The 18,483-nt window shown below is 47.9% G+C and overlaps 1 protein-coding gene across 1 annotated transcript in view; it reads right to left on the bottom strand.

Moving 5' to 3' along the window:
* The window catches only part of scara5 (scavenger receptor class A, member 5 (putative)), a 53,595-nt gene extending 35,562 nt beyond the window's left edge, over positions 1–18,033 (bottom strand). The window contains exons 1-3 of the mRNA XM_084454121.1: positions 17,686–18,033; positions 15,065–15,183; positions 10,663–10,791 (exon numbers count right to left, since the gene is read on the bottom strand). Coding sequence (XP_084310247.1) covers positions 10,663–10,791; positions 15,065–15,176 — 241 coding nt within the window. The 5' untranslated portion in view covers positions 15,177–15,183; positions 17,686–18,033. The remainder of the gene's footprint in view (positions 1–10,662; positions 10,792–15,064; positions 15,184–17,685) is intronic.
* Positions 18,034–18,483: the final 450 nt, after the last annotated feature.

Here is an 18,483-nt window from a genome sequence, read left to right as displayed (position 1 = left end):
GAATCGCTTGTTTCTTTTTGGTTTGTTTTCTCTCTCTGTTGTTGCTCTCCATCGTTTATTTAATTTGTCTCAGCAATGTAATCATCTCCACAAACCGTGTTTGAAACGAACAACTGTTCAGTGCCTTGATGGCAGCCTTGCAGTGTGTGTGTGTGTGTTTGTGTGTGTGTTGTAGTGTTTTCACCGCAGTATAATTCTGCGGGTTGGAAACTCCCAGAAACTCAAACACGCAGCCCCGCCACGATGCCTCGGAATGGACTCCAGCTAATCACCCCTGGCTGAAACAGACGGGCTCGTTTATGGGACTCTGGGTCTGTGGACCCGGCTGTCCGTTGGAGTGCATCGGAGCCCTAGCCTCATCTCCCGCTGATCTGACTAATCACAACAGTCATTTATGGAGCTCTGCATGGATGAGCCTGCTGTTTTATGAGGACACCAGTAATATTCATTTACGCGCTCTGATGTAACATGGTTCCAGACTGTTATTATCTCCTAAAAGCCTGGTGCTTGGTGGTTTATTTGATGGCTGAACTAAACCAGTGTTAGTATGTTCTGAAAGCCTGGTGCTCAGTGGTTTATCTGACAGCCAAGCGAAACGGTCGGGGGTCCTGTAGGGTTCTTGATACTTGGCTGGAACAAGATGCCCTCTTAACTTAACACACACACACACACACACACACACACATAAACACCTACACGCTCACGCAAGCATGCACTCACACATACTGACAAGGACAACAAGGACCTGCTTGCTCCACCCACCACAGCCTCCCGCCTTCAGCCCCTAGCCTCCAGCACCTACCCTCCAGCCTCCAGCACCTTGACTCCAGCCTGCAGCCTCTAGCACCTACCCTCCAGCCTCTAGCACCTAGACTCCAGCCTGCAGCCACTAGCACCTAGCCTCCAGCCTCTATCACCTTGACTCCAGCCTGCTGCCTCCAGCACCTACCCTCCAGCCTCTAGCACCTAGACTCCAGCCTGCTGCCTCTAGCACCTAGCCTCCAGCCTCTAGCACCTTGACTCCAGCCTCCAACCCCAAAAGCCCCTGAGTCCCCACAGCCATCAGCCCAATTAGGCCTGTTGTGTTGCTCTTTTCCTGTGTCTGAATGGTGCGATTCAGCCAGCCCTGACTTCCCCTGTGGGCCTACTGAGAGCAGAGGACATCACCAACAGGGAAACAGGATTCCTCCCTCAACAGAACCATGGAAGCACAAAGAGGCTGAACGCTGCTCCCAAACTAATTAGAGGAGAAGTATTCAAAAGGAGAAAAGGCAGCAGAGAGAAAGGGGTAGAGGAGGGCCTGGTGGGGGGGGTTCAAGGGTTTTAACCACGTTGCCAGGCGATGTGTGTTTGAGGAACAGCTTTCGAGGTTGTTTTTTTTCACGAGGTCCATACGACGGTTCTCAGCCGTGTCAGATGTAAACATGGGAAAAGAAGACATGAGCTGTAATGTGTACATACAAGCCAGAATACTCTCCTGTGCCTGGTGTGTCTCCTGCTGCGGCATTTGGTGTATGTGTGTGTGTATGTGTGTGTGTGTGTGTGTGTGGACTGTATATGTGTGTGCATCCTAGCCCTGGGTGTGGTTTTAATCCTTCCTAAGTTTGTGAGGTGGTGAGGCGTGGCTGGGTGTGACACATTGCACAATTAAAGAATGTTTTTGTACAGGGACAAACTGGGCATGGCACACATGGCCTAGATTCATGGGGTTGCTTAAATCTAGCGTCTAGTGTAAGAGGTTCGTACTGTAGATGTATTCCTGAACGACCCCGGACAGGAGAAAATAGTGCGTGGTTTGTGGTTTTCACTGAACTCAAGTTTGTCATTATTATTCCATAGGAGTTGGCGCGGAATATGAAAACGTCATCTGCCTCACCCAGAGTCACACTCTTAAGAGTCGTCTGCTGTGTGGTGTGTTTAGGTACTCTAGTGTCAACCCTAACCCTAACAGTCTGGTCTGTGGTGTGTTTAGGTACTCTAGTGTCAACCCTAACCCTAACAGTCTGGTCTGTGGTGTGTTTAGGTATTCTAGTGTCATCCCTAACCCTAACAGCCTGGTTTGAGCCTAGGGGGGGGGACACATTAAGGGGGTAGGGGGTGTCTGGGGTTTCAGAGGGGAAATTTTGAGCGTCAAACACTACACTACATTTCCTGCATTCTGGTGAATTTCTACGCAGTCTGCTGCTATCTAGCTAGTTAGCTTACTTGAATGCCAACATGACCATTTATTTCAGTAATACATACGTGTATTTAATAGTAATGTGTTTCTTTAGTTCATTTCCATATCATTTTTGTCAAAGTCAGGGAGCCACTGAAGAGGAGCTAAAGAGCAATATGTGGTCTAGTGGTGTGCTCAGGTACATGGGTGGCTCGGTGCGTTACGCTGTCGCCTCACAGCAAGAAGGTCCTGGGTTTGATTCCCACACGGGCTGTCTCCCAGGCCTTTCTGTGTAGAGTTTGCATGCTCTCCCCGTGCTCACTCGGGTTCCCTCCGCATAGAACCAGATTCTCTTGACCAGGACTTGGCTGCCCCTGGAGGAGGACAGCTTGGATGGGATACATGCAGAGGGCAAATTCCACTGGCAACCACTGATGGTGTGTGTTTGTCACGTGTGGCTAATAATGTCCCTCGAGGTCCAGTAATTATTATTATACTGTCAAGCAATCTAAACTTGAGGTAACAGCACACAGCTTCAACTGGTCAGACAGGAGAGAGAGACGGGGGTTCAGACTGCTGGTCAGGGGTGTGGGTTTATGTGTGTCATCATCAACAATACACTTCTATCCAAATTTACATGGAACACATCTAAGGACACCGAGTTCTGCTGAACCAGCGATGTGATCCACATTCAAGCCCAACGCAAGCTGAGATGGCTCTGTATGGAGATGTCGACCTGCTCAAATGCAGCTCATATTGGCACTTTAAATACAACCCATATTGGCAATCTGGTTGTGCCGTGTCATGGCACAGCAGGATATGCACACGCAAAATGTTTCTCTTTAGCTCTGTAAAGTGGAAGGTTAGGATAGGGATATGGTTAGGTTTAGGGTTAGGATAAGGGTTAGAAAAAAGTTGTTCTCCCTGGGAAGCGATCTCAGATGCCCAATGGCGAATGATTTGAATGCCCCAACCCTCCCCAAGCATACTTTTACCATTCTGCCACATAAGGTCACTATAGTCCATTAAACAAGAGGTCTCAACCATCACAAGGACGTTTTGGCGTTCAGGCGTCCGCCTCCAATCTGATGTCTTGCCTTTAGAGCTCAATGGAAATCAGACGCATATCGCAGACATTCCGTGCAACACAGAGCGCGCTCGGCGAAGTTTGGAGGCGATCAGCTTTTCCATTGGTTCTCGCCGTAGGGGGGGGAAAAAAGCAGCACATACAAGTTGGCAGACGCTCCGCAGTGGTGGCAAGCGCTTGCAACCTGGAAGAAATGAGTCAGAAAGACCGACGGTGCAGGAGAGGCCAAACACGTCCTGTTTAAGAGTCCGATTTCTGGTAGACTATGGTAAACTATGCGTAGCAAAAATTAAGCCACGTGACCATACATAGACGGCGCCACAGGTGCCAGGAACAATCTAGATCTGGTGGGTTTTAACTGAGCAGATGGATCCAGCTGTGTGTAGCAAAAACAAACACTAAAGCGTCCAAACATGGATGCTTAGATGTTTAATAACAAGGCAGGGTCCATAGACTTTTAACTGCAACAGTGTGTGTGTGTGTGTGTGTGTGTGTGTGTGTGTGTGTGTGTGTGTGTGTGTGTGTTTGAGTGTGTGTGTGTGTGTGTGTGTGTGTGTTTGAGTGTGTGTGCATGTGTGTGTGTGCATGTGTATGAGTGTGTGCGTGTGTGTGTGTGTGTGTGTGCGTGTGCATGTGTGTGCGTGTGTGTGTGTGTATGTGTGTGTGTGTGCCTAGGAGCATCGCCAGAGAAGACCTCGCCATGGTAAACATCGACTGGGCTCCCATGGGCGAGGAGGAAAAATAATATCAACAAAGATTATGAGATCTAACTTGCATGAGATCTTCATTTCCATCATTACAAACACTGACTCGGTAAACAACACAGGATATCTCTCGGTTTATCTCATTAAAGCTGCACTCTGCAAGTTCTTGCACAAGGGGGGCGTCCAACGTAGCACATTCACAAACAAACTGTCTTCCAATACAAAACATGTACAGTATCTTGAAATGATGCTTGTGAAAGCTGATCTGCTGGGGTGATCGATCTCTGTGTTCCAAGGAATTTCTACTGGAGACTTCACAGAACAGGCTCTCTGGGAAGAACCTTCCAGATGTAAGAAAAGGATATTTTGTTCCTGCATGTGCCCAGCAGAAACATGAGCAGTGGCGTCCTGTTTGCATTAGGGAGAAGTCAACATGCACACAGTATCATTAATGCACTGGAGAGTGCAGCAGTGTGTGTGTGTGTGTGTGTGTGTGTGTGTGTGTGTGTGTGTGTGTGTGTGTGTGCGCACGCGTATGTGTGTGTGCGCGCGTGTGTGCGTTTCCATAAAGAAATCTGGAAGTTCAATACACTCCGCCAGCAAAACGACAGATGATTATCGGTACGTCTGTCTCCAACACAAAGAAACTCAGCCCAGATGACCTAACAGGGCCTTGTTAGGGGACCAGAGAAGAAGAAAGAGGTTAAGAAAAAACTAAACAAAACAGAAGAGCTGTGAAGCTCTCTGGTCTCCCGATAGGACCGGCGCTTTCCAGCGTTTGAAACGCGAGCGTGAGGTAAAGAGCTTAACAGCTCCCCAGAGCAGCAGCTTAACTAGTCCTCTCTGATTATGATTCATACTCCACTTATACAAAACCATGTACTCGAGCTCGGACTCTCGATATTTCTACTGCCTTCATACTGTTGTTTTTCAGCTCTGTGTTAATGACCCTGTTGGAAGGGGGGGAGTTGACTTTTTTTTGTTCTAGATGACCGTATTGAGAGGCTCTGGGAGCGGGGAAAACAGCGGTGATTTATGGTGTGTTGTCTGCATGCGTCGTCCACTCTGAAGGCTAAGTCCTACTCTGCCTTGACATCCTGAGAAACGCTTTCCCCCTCAGCTGCACCGGAGCCCAAATCCAGGGAGAGAGAGAGAGAGAGAGAGAGAGAGAGAGAGAGGGAGAGAGAGGGACAGAGAGACAGAAAGAGAGACAGAGAGAGACAGAGAGAGAGACAGAGACAAAGAAAGAGACAGAGAGAGAAAGAGAGACAGAGAGAGAGAGAGAAAGAGAGACAGAGAGAGAGAGGGGGGGGGCAAAACAAGCCCATTACCCTGCCTCGTTAACTTAGAGGATCAAAAATCTAATATTAAGGTTTCCATTCTCACACACACACACACACACACACACACACACACACACACAGAGTTTATATAGTCAAGACAGCGTGGGTCCCAGAGGTAGTTAAATACTGCTGGAACACACTTCCAGGACCAGTGTTTGGCGTCTTGGCAGGGTAACAGTCTGACTCAATCCAGGAGGTCTCTGGTGGGAGTTGTCTTTAAACCGGTACTCGAACCCGGATCTCCTACATAGTCAACCCAAACAACTACCATTAGACCAAGAGGACATTCTTCTGGTCGAAGGGTGGGACATTTGGCCATAGACAGTATATACATACACATATACACATACACATATATAATATGTGTGTGTGCGTGTGTGTACAAATATATATGTATATGTCAGGCCTGCCCCCTCACAGAACCACCCCCGCCACAACAAATAGCTGGGTCCAATTCAGTATTTTAGAACCTGACCTTGCAGAGCTGTTATCCATCAGCAGGGTGCGATGGCCTCAGTCTGAGCCAGCAGATATACGGGGCGCTACGGCAGAACCCCTGTCTCCCTTATCTCTTGAAGAGTCTTTATTAAAAGCCCGGCTGTCAGCAGATGCATGGATGCGAGTGCTTCATGGAAGCGAGCCCAGGGGTGAGTCTAGGGCATGCCCAGGTCACCTCTCCTACAGGACCTCACGGGTATTCAACTACCGCGGCGGCCCTAACGAGAAGCAAATGTGCGATGAGGGCGGTAGGGGAGCTGAGAAGTGGAGAGGAATCGGACTGAGGGACGGTGTGTGTGTGTGTGCGTGCGTGCAAACTTGACAGGACTGTGAAACGGCCCTCGCCTGTGGTCCCTCGGCTCTCCGGCCTCTTATTCAGACACGCTGATCTGTAAGCTCCGTTTCTGTTACCTTCCTACATCTGTTTCAAACTAAAACACAAACCGTAAAACCGTAGAATACATCTGTGACAGAATGGTCCTCTTGGTTACAGGACACGCCCCCTGTGTACGGTCACCACGGCATCTAAAGCTGGCCACCCCATACTGCTTTGTGCACCTCTGTGCTCTGAGCCTGTGGTTGAGTTCCTGATTGGTGCTCTTTACTTGGAGGGACGCCTGTTCCGACACCCTGGCAGGTCTTCAGTCTGTGTCTGGGACCTCTCTCTCTCTCTCTCTCTCTCCCTCTCTCTCTCTCTACCAATATCCCTCTCCACCAGTTAGTGAGAGGTGTGGTGTCCAGCAGCGATGCTGGCACTGCTACAGCACATATCTACGTGTGAAACATGACTGGTCTCCTTTCATGTCTCCTTTCTCTCTCTCCTGCTTTAAGGCGCCACTCGGTCAGCCCACGCTAACACCACACTGATGCTTTTCAGATGCAGGGGGATTCGTCCAAATCAATCCGAAAGTTGATTCATAATTATTATTGGTTCAATGAATTACCGCGTTCCATCTCCCAACGAGCAATAAGTAAGAGGAGGACAAACCTACAACCAAAGCTCCAGCTAGGAAACTTTCCACATCTGTGTTCATCTCCACTGAAGGATGGATGTTTGTTTTGAATGGAAAATACTGAGTCTTATACTACTGAGCCAGATCGCACTGGTACTATCGTTTGACAGAGCTAGCGCCTAGTAGACAATATAGCAGGTTAAAGACTATATAATGTGTTATGTGTGGCCTAATCAGAATCAGATGTACAGTATTTAGCCGGGTAGGTTTTCACACATATGAAGAATTTGCTTTGGACTGTTGGTGCATAACACTAAAAAGACAACAATAGACAAGGTGCAAGTACAAGACAGGACAGTGGCAGCCAAAGGTTTCTGAGTGCCTTGTACTACTCAGCCTCAAATCTATCACGGACAAACTCTTAATTTCACCCACTCCTCGCATAATCATTTGTTTTTCATGGCTAAACCTAACCTAATCACTCCACCTCAAATCTATCACGGACAAACTCTTAATTTCACCCACTCCTTGCATAATCATTTGTTTTTCATGGCTAAACCTAAACTAATCATTCTGCCTGTCTAAACAGAAAGCATTTTGCTTAAATGGGCACAGTCACGCTTGTTTCAAGTTAATATTATTTGGATTAAGTGCTTAAATTCTCTGTGTAGGCCTTTTTAAAATCACTGTCAGTGTAGCTGGAAGATGGAATTGTGGAAATCGCCGAAAAACTTCAAAGGACAAACCAGTCTAGTGACGTCACTGTTTGCCCTTTGAATTTAAACTTAAACAAGTGTGACTGTGCCCCTTTAACCTGTAAACAGAAAGCATTTTGTACTCTGCTGTATTGGCGCATGAGGAACTAGCTCTGTCAAACAGCAGGATTAGTCTTTATGGGGTGTTTGGTCTTTTTCCTATCAAACTGGGTTGCACTATCAAACATGTTTGTCTGCAGAAGTGTTTAAACATAGAACAATATGACAAAGACCAAAGACTTTTGAGTGACCTGTCACACCAGACTCACAATCGCTCACCAAGCTCTTCCAAAAGCCTCCTCCACAAAAAACACCAGCACAGGTCACCTGGGCTTTAAATCTCTCCCACAGAAGCCATCAGGTCATAGGTTCTAACCCCGAGAGGTCTGCGATGAGAAATCCCAGGCCTGGAGGCCTGGATGGGAGGAGAGGAAGCGAGGACGGGGTAGGAGAAGAGGGGAGGAGGGGGGAGAGGAGGCCTGGACTGGGGCGGCCCGGGGTGAAAGATGGGGTGGGAGAGCTGGAGTTCTGGGGGGGGGGGCCCGGGGGACTGGAGGATGGTGTCTGGCTGGGGAGGCCTCCAGCACGGTCTGATTAATAACGCGTGGACCCCAGGCTGGACTGCAGGCTAGTCTGGCGTACTCTTACATGCATACCCTGGAGCCTTCGGATCACTGGAGCCTTGATCCTGGTGGGGGGAGCGGGGGCACCACAGAGGTTTGGTGACGGAGAGGACAGGAGAGGATAGAAAGGAAGATGAATGAAAACATGAGAAGAGAAGAGAAGAGAAGAGAAGAGGGGAGAAGAGATGAGAAGAGGAGAAGAGAGGATAAGAGAAGAGAAGAGAAGAGGAGAGAAGAGATGAGATGAGAAAAGACGAGAAGAGAAGAGAAGAGAAGAGAAGAGAAGAGAAGAGAAGAGAAGAGAAGAGAAGAGAAGAGAAGAGAAGAGAAGAGAAGAGAAGAGAAGAGAAGAGAAGAGAAGAGAAAAGACGAGAAGAGAAGAGAAGAGAAGAGAAGAGAAGAGAAGAGAAGAGAAGAGAAGAGAAGAGAAGAGAAGAGAAGAGAAGAGAAGAGAAGAGAAGAGAAGAGAAGAGAAGAGAAGAGAAGAGAAGAGAAGAGGAAGGAATGGCCTCATCCAGCAGACAGCACCAGAGACCAGTAACGACCTCCTGGGGCTGAAGAGCGCGTGCTGCCGGGAGTCTAGTTTCTCCTCATCTTTAGCTCTCACTCAGTGGTCTGTCCACTCTTGTTAAACCCTACTGTATGTCAAGAACCCTCAGCATGATACTCAACACCGCCTTTACATTTGACAAGCAGTTGTAAAAGACTGTCTCTTCCAGCTTCGTACAATTGCCAAAATCAAGTATTTTCTCTCATTCGAAGATATTGAGAAGGTCATCCATGCCTTCATATCATCCCACTTAGACCGGGATTAGTCAGTCGTCCCTGTCGTCGCCTGAAACTGGTCCAGAACGCTGCTGGCCAAGCTCCTGACGGGTACCCGGAAGAGAGACCATATTAGCGCTATTTTGGCCTCCCTCCACTGGCTTCCAGTGCTGTTCAGAATTGATTTCAAGGTTCTTCAAGGTTCAGAAATTGATTTTCAAGGTTTGTTTTCAAAGCCCAGAATGGGCAGGCCCCTTCTTATATCTCAGACCTCTTAACCCCTTATTCCACCTCCAGGTCCCTCGGGCCGTCTACCTTGAGGCTCCTGGTTGTCGCGCAATCTAAATTTAAGCTCAGGGGCCTTTGCTGTTGCAGCCCCAAGACTGTGGAATACAGTAGCATCCCCCTCTCTATCAGATCTAACCTTTCCATTGATTCCTTCAAGTCCAGGCTCAAAACATACTTTTATTGTTTAATAAATTCTCCTGATGTGGTTTTATATGTGCCTATGCCAATGTTTTGTCATTTTGTACCTCAGCGCTATGCACATTGATGCTTTTGTGGGTGTTTTTGTTTTTAGTCTTTTTTAATCCGATTTTACTACCTGCTTTGGTTTGTTCGGCACTTCGGTCGACGTGAGCTGTTTTTAAATGTCCTTTTATAAATAAATGTGACTTGACTTGACTGGTCCGGCCCTTGGGGATGCCATACATCGAGCTCTCTCTGCAGGAGAACTTCAGGCAGACCCACTCCAGGAACGCAGTTCTGATCTGCTTAAGGGACCCTGTCAGGGTGTATTAGCTCAGAGAAATGATTTGTTTCCAGGTTTAGCCACGTGCCGCTACGGTCTCCAAATAGCTGCCAGCACCATTGTTTAGGTAGAACATATGGCCAGTATCCATGTCTCCTACAACGTCCCTCTGAGGTGGATTTGATGGAGCGCTGCTTAGCCTGGGTCCTCGGCACAGATTCGCCTCAAGCTCCCCTTTCCAAAACCGTCATTAAAACTTATCTCGGGTTACCGCACGCCTCCTAAACGTTCGACCGAAGTAGACAGGCACTTCGATCAAGAATGGGATAACGGTTGTGAGGGCAAGCCTTCTGCGTTTCCTCAAACCGTAAACGTGGCAGACAACATGAGTTTTACCGTTAATTCTTCATCGAGAGGGATGCGTGGATTCACAGGGCCGAGCATGGGGCCAGAGACCAGGGGTGTCTGGTGGAACCAGATGGAATAACTGTCTTGAACCGAAGACTGAGGAGAAGCACCAGAACAACGCACTGTTTTCCCCTCAAGGTGGGGACGGCATGTATCCAGGACGCCCTCAAATTCAAATCCATAATCTGTTTGGGGGCTGGACAGTGTCAGATTGACCTGCCTTAATTTTACAGTTGTTGCAAGTTGTTTCCCTACCTTGCTAGACAGAGACAGTGAAACCTAACCAGATGCGCCAGATGGTTTGTTTCACACCATCTGGGAAAGCTCCCATTGGAAACAATTTGAAAAAGGCCGGCACTCTCAAAAACTACAGGCGGGTGATTGGATGAACAATCTGTATAGAGTATCACCCTCTATCACGGGCTAACCTCAGTCACCTCTCGCTGTCGTCACACCTAAACAACGCCCGGCGTAGTGGCTCGTATTTCCTCAGAGAACGCTGATTGGCTAGATCGTTTTCTGATCTAGGGATTGCCCAGACTGATCTACAGAGAGAAACCGAGTGTGCGCTTGCGAGATCGGGACGGTCCTGCGAGGCGAAGCGCAATCCGCCTCACCTGCCAGACAGAGGCCGAAGATGCTGAGGAGGACCAGGATGTAAAGAGACACAATGGCGTATTTGATGGCTGCCAGGGAGTTGAGGTGGCTGCAGCACTGGTCCTGCTTCCTCCTCCTCTTCACAGAACCTGCAGGAGGAAGAAAAACTGAGCCTTAACACAGCTAACGGACAGAACAGCACTTGAGCACAACACACAGACAAAAAAAGCTCCTAACATACACTATATGGACAGAAATATTGGGCTACCTACACATTACACATAGGAGTTTTTATGACATCCCATTCTAAATTTCATAGGCATTCATATGGAGTTGGTCCCCCCTTTGCAGCTATTGGGAAGGCTTTCTACAAGATTTGGAGATTCGGAGTGTGTCTGTGGGAATTTTTGCCAATTCATCCAGAAGAGCATTTGTGAGGTCAGACACTGATGTTGGACGAGAGGGCCTAGCTCACAATCTCTAGTTCATCCAAAAGGTGTTTGATGGGGTTGAGGTCAGGGCTCTTTACGGGCCAGTCAAATTCTTCCACACCAACCTCACCCGACCATGCCTTTATGGACCTTGTTTTGTGCACTGGGGCACAGTCATGCTGGAACAGAAAAGGGCCTTCCCCAAACTGTCTGAGTTTCCCCAAAGTTGGAAGCATTGAATTGTCCAAATGTCTTTGTAAGCTTGAGCATTAACATTTCCCTTCACTGGAACTAACCGACCTGGGCCAACCCCAGAAAAACAAACCCAGACCTTTATCCCTCCTCCACCAAACTTGGTGTGTCCCAATACTATCCCAGTCGCTACCCCTGTCAAAGTCAGATATATCTGCTGTTTAATAATGTTCAGAGAAGGGTTGTGGGACCTTGAGGATAGGATATTGTTTAGTATAAAGTTTGTTTATATATTTCTTAAGTTCATGCAGTACAGTACACCATAAGCTTTGCTATGAGTTATACTGAGTGAATGAATACTGTACATAATACTGTAGACCACATGACCTCATAAGTTGCCTTCGGTTGCTGCTTTCTGCCCAATACTAAGGATTCGTATTCATTCCATGAACTGTTTACTTGAAGGATGTCGTTCTGAGTTATGAAGATCAGCAGATGATGGGGATTAGTGGTGGCATTAGCTGTGGACTTGGCAGTCAGTGCTCTCCTGCTCCGACATCGCAGTCCTCCCTGAGTCAAAACCTGTGCCTGACAGTCTGACATTTAGCCCCGGATTTATAAACCACTAGTCCATACATCACACGTTACCTATCATCACACGGCACACACGAACACATGTGCACACACGCACGCACGCACACACACGCAGATTTACAGAAAAATGTAGATAAGTCATCTTTCCACAGATCAAGTGGATGACAACCATGACTGTCATGGGGGTATTCCCAGATTGGAAGAAGAGACAGAGGGAGAGAGAAGGAGAGAGAGGGAGAGAGAGAGAGAGAGAGAGAGAGAGAGAGAGAGAGAGAGAGAGAGAGAGAGACATGTGTCTGTGTGTGTTTTTGTCCCAAGACTCATGTCCAGGTCAGGTGGAAGGTAAGCAGAGGACTGATCTCTCACTCTCTTTCTCTCTCTTTCTCTCTCGTGTTGGAAGCAGACAGCATCAGCCCTACTGTAGATATAGGAAGATCTGAGGCCAACAGGAAACTCAGATTGATTTCAAGTTGTCCAAATCTATCATGGAAGCGTGGGTCTCTTCCAGGTGATAGAAGCCAAGGACCATGCATGAGGGAGAGCTTTTGGACAATTTCAGTTTATCTACTTGGCAGCCTTTTAAGCTATCAAATATGACATGTCACGGACTTGCAACATCCTACTTATCCCCTCACATTACTCCTCATATATCTGCAAAGGATCTACGATCACAAAATGTCGGTCTCCTGACTATTCCAAAAACAAATCAAACATCAGTAGATGGCAGGGCTTTCTCTTTTCTTGGCCCTCTTCATTGGAGTCATCCTCCTATCGAAATTCGAGAGGCACGCTCGGTTGACTCACACAAAAGTAAACTCAAAACACATCTATTCGCAGCAGCCTTCATCCCCTTGTCGGCACTAAGTACTAAAACGATGGTTCATATATTGAGTTTTATGTGCGTTTGGTTATGTTTATGTACCTTTGTGGACTATATGCGTTTTTCATCTGCATCCAGATATGAATGTTCAGGAGATTTAAATGCTTGTGTATCGTTGTATTTTATCTTATTTTAAATACATATTATATAACACTAATCTGTCATATGTATCATGTAAAACATTTCATGACTTCACTCGACAGCCACACAAGAAATACTACTTTCTTCACCAGGAACTGGTGATTGGCTGGTTCTCCCTCCATCATACTCACTCTTTTACATCGTATCTTTCCCTCCCTCCCGCTCTCTTTCATTTGTCTCAGAAGTTCGTGAGAGTCGCAGAGATCTCCCGTTCCCAGCCCATTCTACAACGGAAGCTAAGAAACCGCAGTGCCATTGAGAAACGCATCGACTACACATGTAAGTGCATTTCTAGGTGTTGTGTGAAGTGCTGTCAGGTGGAGGTAGCAGAGAACATGAAAGTGCCTGGCCTCTAATCTATTGTAAACACCAAAGCACAGTATAAGCATCAAATTAACTTTATACGACAGTAAAATACATTGTAATCCCATTATTTTGAACCGGGTAAAAAACTGAAATGCGTCAGTAGGCTAACTGAGGTGTCGGCTGCACACAAATACACTTCAAGTCTTCTACACTTCAAGGCTTGACGCACGATGCCATGTGTTTCGGGCTTAAGGGTCCCGGGTCCAAAGAACGTCTTGTACCCAATGCATTTTTTTTTTCTGCTGACCCTAAATCTAACCATTCAAGTTGAGGGCCCAAACTTAACTGTATGAATCATGCAAACTGGGAAGGTTATTTCTATACATAAGCATTTCTATACATCCAGTAGTTCGCTCCAGTCCTCTGGCCCTCCAGCCACGGTTCTCCAGCGACAGTTTCCGATCTCCAGCCTTAGACCACTGCCCAGCCACGCCCCCCCCCCCCCCCCCCCCCCCCCCCCCCCCCCGCCCTTGTCCCAGCCTGGGCCCTCCATCCTCGGCATGACGAAGAACACCTTTGCTTCGGCCCGGCTAAGTAAAACACAGCTGTCTTTTTGAGTGTGGACGTCAAAGAGATACCGGGCATTTGTTGACATACGGTCTTTTTAGGTCATGGTGTCAGCGAGCGAGGAACAAGCCCGTTTATACAACGAAACGTGCGCGTTCTGCTCACGTACCGTGCAGCGTGACTCGTTTGACATTTGTCAGTTGGATTTGACTGTTTGCACCAAGGTATGTAAATAAAACGGCTATCTTGTAAATCACTGGCCATTTGAACATGTTTACGTGTGCGCGCTCTCATGGCTGTCACACATGTCTGGGCTCTGGCGGGAATGCTGCCCTATTTACTTATCTTAGACATTCCCATGAGTCGGGCCGCCCCAAACATAGGCTGATGTCAGACAGAGGCTGAATATTTATAGAGGAAACAGCCCTGAACAGCGTCTACTTTTAAAAATTCCTTTTGAGGCATTGAGAGGTTGTAATTGTTTGGACTGAACACCAAAGAACGCTAACGTAAGTCGTAAATAGAACATTATGCGATTGCCTGATCTGACTGACTTTCTGAAGGAAGGTGGCGACAAGACAGTGTAGTGTTTGGAGAGAATGTGCTTGGCAGCTATGGGGCAGATTAGCAGACTTGGAGAGAAGGAGGTTCTCTCTGTTTCTGTAGTCTCCCCGCTAAGACTCGTTAATCCTTTTCTCACCAAACTTGCATACCAGGAGGACGTCACTCCTTGAGAACACTGTACAGTTCATTTGTTCAGCTGCACCTGTCCGAGCCCACTGCACACACATACGCACGAGCGTACACACACGCACGCACACAAGCATGCATGCGCGCACACACACGTGTGTGTGTATGTATGTGTGTGTAGCAGGAGCCATATTTCCTGCGTTGGTCTCACTAGTAACCCTTATAAAGGCCATGACTAAGCCAGGTCAGAAGACTCTGCTAACACCGCGCCATGAGCTGAAACATTACCCGCCACATATGGAGCTACTTACTGGAGTACTGCATCAACTGAGTAATTACAACATGATTCACTCAACTGCACCGTGATAAGCCACGTGGTTAGGAATGGAGGGGAGAGGAGAGGAGAGGAGAGGAGAGGAGAGGAGAGGAGAGGAGAGGAGAGGAGAGGAGAGGAGAGGAGAGGAGAGGAGAGGAGAGGAGAGGAGAGGAGAGGAGAGGAGAGGAGAGGAGGAGAAGAAAGGAGAGGAGGGGAGAGTAGAAGAGACGAGGGGATGTGAGAGGAGGGAAGGGGAGGAGGGGAGAGGAAAGGAGAAGAGACGAGAGGAGGGGAGGAGAGGTTACCTTCATCACAGAGGTTGAGTTTGGAGAGGTTCCTGCCATCGTAGTTCTCTTCGTAGAAGGAGCCGTTCTCCCTCTCCTCACAGGTGCTCAGGTACATGGCCTTGTTCTCCATTCACAGGCTGTGGGGAGGAGAACCACACAATTAGAATAAGAACCCTTTATATATATTATATATTCTATTCATTCATAAAGCAAAGAGACATGGCTCCATCAGTATATGTTGGTTCTTTGGTATTGAAGACTAAACCAAACTCGGAATGTTGCTTTCTGAGGCAAAGAGCAGTAAAACACAATCACACAGGTTACATGAGCTGAACTATCACAACAACCCATGACAAGGTACATAAAGCGAGAGAGAGGTCGAGCCCATTATGTGTGGGTTGCCAGTGCTGCCCTCTAGTGCTCTAAATCAGACTGACAGCTCTGAGAAAGAGGGGGGGTGGTGATAGGAGCAAACATTCAGTTGAAGAACTGTCAGAGAAAGATGCTCTACATTCCTGCGCCACAGCCAGACACACACACACACACACACATACTCTCACATGCACACACACTCACACACATACTCTCACGTGCACACACACACACACACACTCTCACATGTACACACACTCAGGGCCGTGCTGGCCATCTGTAGGTTCTGGAGAATCACAGGCGATAACGGCCGCTAGGATAATCGCTCAGCACCCTCCCCCCGTCAACAAAATGAAAACATTGTTGTGTATACTGAAGCAGCCGGCTCAGACTCCAGGGCCGTTTTTTCGTCCCAGCACACACTCACACACACACACACACACACACACACACACACACACACACACTCAAACCCCCCCCCCCCACACACACACACACATACTCTCTCTCTCTCTCTCTCTCTCTCTCTCACACACACAGACACACATAGACATACTCTCACATGCACACACACACACACACACACACACTCACTCACTCACTCACTCACTCACTCACTCACTCACTCACATACACACACATACATATACACACTCACACACTCACTCACTCACACAAGGCAGGGTGATAGGAGCAAATATTCAATTGAACTATCAGAGAAAGATGCCCTACATTCCTGCATTCTTGCACCACAGCCAGGGCAGACAGACAGACAGACACACACACACAAACACACACCAACTTAGCAGGGAGTTGAAGGCGAACCACAGCCCCATAAAACCTAAAATAACAATAAACTCAGAGAGGGAGAGAGAGAGAGAATCATACCATGCACTTAGAATGTGATATATCGAAAGACGACCTTTAAAAAAAAAAAAAAAAGTTTAACAGAGTCATTAAAAAGCCTTCAATCTGGACTTTCTCATTATGCGGTGAGAGGTGTCAGGCTGACAGTCGGAACAGCGTATATGCAGGCCTGGCTGCTAGGAGACCTGTCTGCACGCTCGTGGGGGAGCCCCGCGCCATCACCGATCACTGTCACCCGCGACGGGGGGACGCTGAGAAAGTAAAGACGTTTACACCTCTCTCTTGGTCTTTTGACCTTCTCCCTGTCTGTCTCCCGCGGCGTCTGTGTGCTTTAGAAGGGTTTTATGGGTGTAGAGCAAGCTAACCCCGGGGCTAGGCTGGAGCTGCGTGTGTGTCGTCTGGATGAGGGCAACGCGGCCGTCGGTGAGGGTCCAGCAGTGAAGCGCTACTGACACCTCCAGCGACGGGAACCAACGTATGAGGTCATCGCGAGAAACAAAGCCCCTACAGTATAGAGGCTACAGCCAAGAGACAGACAGAGCGCTCTGGCCCCCTGTCCATCACTGGAACAGAGAGAGAGAGAGAGAGAGAGAGAGGGAGAGAGAGAGAGAGAGAGAGAGAGAGGAGAGAGAGAGAGCGAGAGAGAGAGAGAGAGAGAGAGAGAGAGAGAGAGAGGAGAGAGAGAGAGGAGAGAGAGAGAGGAGAGAGAGAGAGAGAGAGAGAGAGAGAGAGAGAGAGAGAGAGAGAGAGGGTGATTTGCGACTGTTGATCCACCAGACCAGTATTCCATGTGGGGAGGTCTAGGACAACTAGGATACCGTCCTGCGCACACGGATGACGGCAGGATCTTGGTGTGGATGGGGAGTCTCTCAGGGGAGAGAGGAAAACAGTTAAGGCTAAAACGTCCCGTGACCGAGGCCAGCGCGGAACCGCACCCTGCTGCCCCCGACCTTTCACAGCTGAGCGCGACCGCTGCGGAGTGCAGGAGGTCAACTGAGCTCCCCGGTGCGGTGCGTGTGGTCTCAGCTCTCACATCTCTGAGCGGAAGCGATTCAATAGGGAGACGTCACGTGCCCAGTTGCCCGTGTGGGATTAACCTATTTCTCAGTCAATTAAACGTCCGGACACATTTGGCCCACCCATGAGTGCAGAAGCATAAAGCAAAGTTTCAGCGTGTTTCGCTTCGCTGTAGCCTAACGGTACATTGATGCCATTGCGCAAAAAAACATGTTTATAGGCTATAGATTTAAAATAACGAATATGATCAATTGCGTAAAAGTCACTGAAAAATAGATTTCATGAGCTGACCTACGCGAATGCTCATAAACGCAGGATGCCTGCAAGCAAGTCAACAGGTGGCAAAACCACACACGTGAAGCGGGTAAAAGTTAGTCACTCACCTTGTCGGTTGTGATTGAAGAGAATCACAGGTGCAGCACGTTTCTCATGTCTGAACGTCTCTTTTCTGGGTGACTGAACGTCTCTTTTCTGGGTGACTGAGTTATCCCAGTTTCATCTCATTAAACGCTCCCAGTTCCTTTGGCTGTCAGTATATATACGTTTCCCCGGTCAGAGAGAGAAAGAGAGAGAGAGCGCAGCGGGTAGGTTCTGCAGCAGCACTTCAGTCAGAAGATGCCCCAGGTTAGTCCCGTAGTGAAAGGTGTGGAGCAGGCATCAGGGTCAGTCTGCGATGTGAATAACAGCCGCTTTGAACTCCTCTAATTCCTGCCTCATTCCATAGTACAGTATCTCGTTTCTCTGCATATGCGCCCGGGGCACTGTCCAGTATAAATAATACACTGTAGTAGAGGCTGAAAACTTTTCTTACTTTATATGAACACATGCGCCCCCCTCTGGAGATAGTAAGATACTGCACCATGTCAGTAGGCTATGGAATTTATCTGAACAGAAGCAGATGTTATTTCTGGACAAAAGAAGTTCTAATTCGTTATTTATGCATATATTAGATAGAGGGGTGTAGTGGTCGCTGGTCTTAGGCGGCGATGCTCCTATAGCCTAACTTTTTCTCTTTTTTTTCTTTTTAGTTTGTTTGTTTTGATTATTAATACACTATTATTCTAATATTAGAATTAGCATTAACAGCATTAAATCAAAATGTTCACATAGAAACCTCCCGTCAATGTATTTGCCAACATGTTATCACGCTCTAAAAAAAAAAACCGTGTAGGCCCGTATGT

This window comes from Borostomias antarcticus (genome assembly GCF_949987555.1).
Source record: "Borostomias antarcticus genome assembly, chromosome: 19".
Classification (NCBI taxonomy): Eukaryota; Metazoa; Chordata; class Actinopteri; order Stomiiformes; family Stomiidae; genus Borostomias; species Borostomias antarcticus.
The sequence above is the reverse complement of the archived record's forward strand: the minus strand, read 5'-3'. Positions and strand labels throughout refer to the sequence as shown.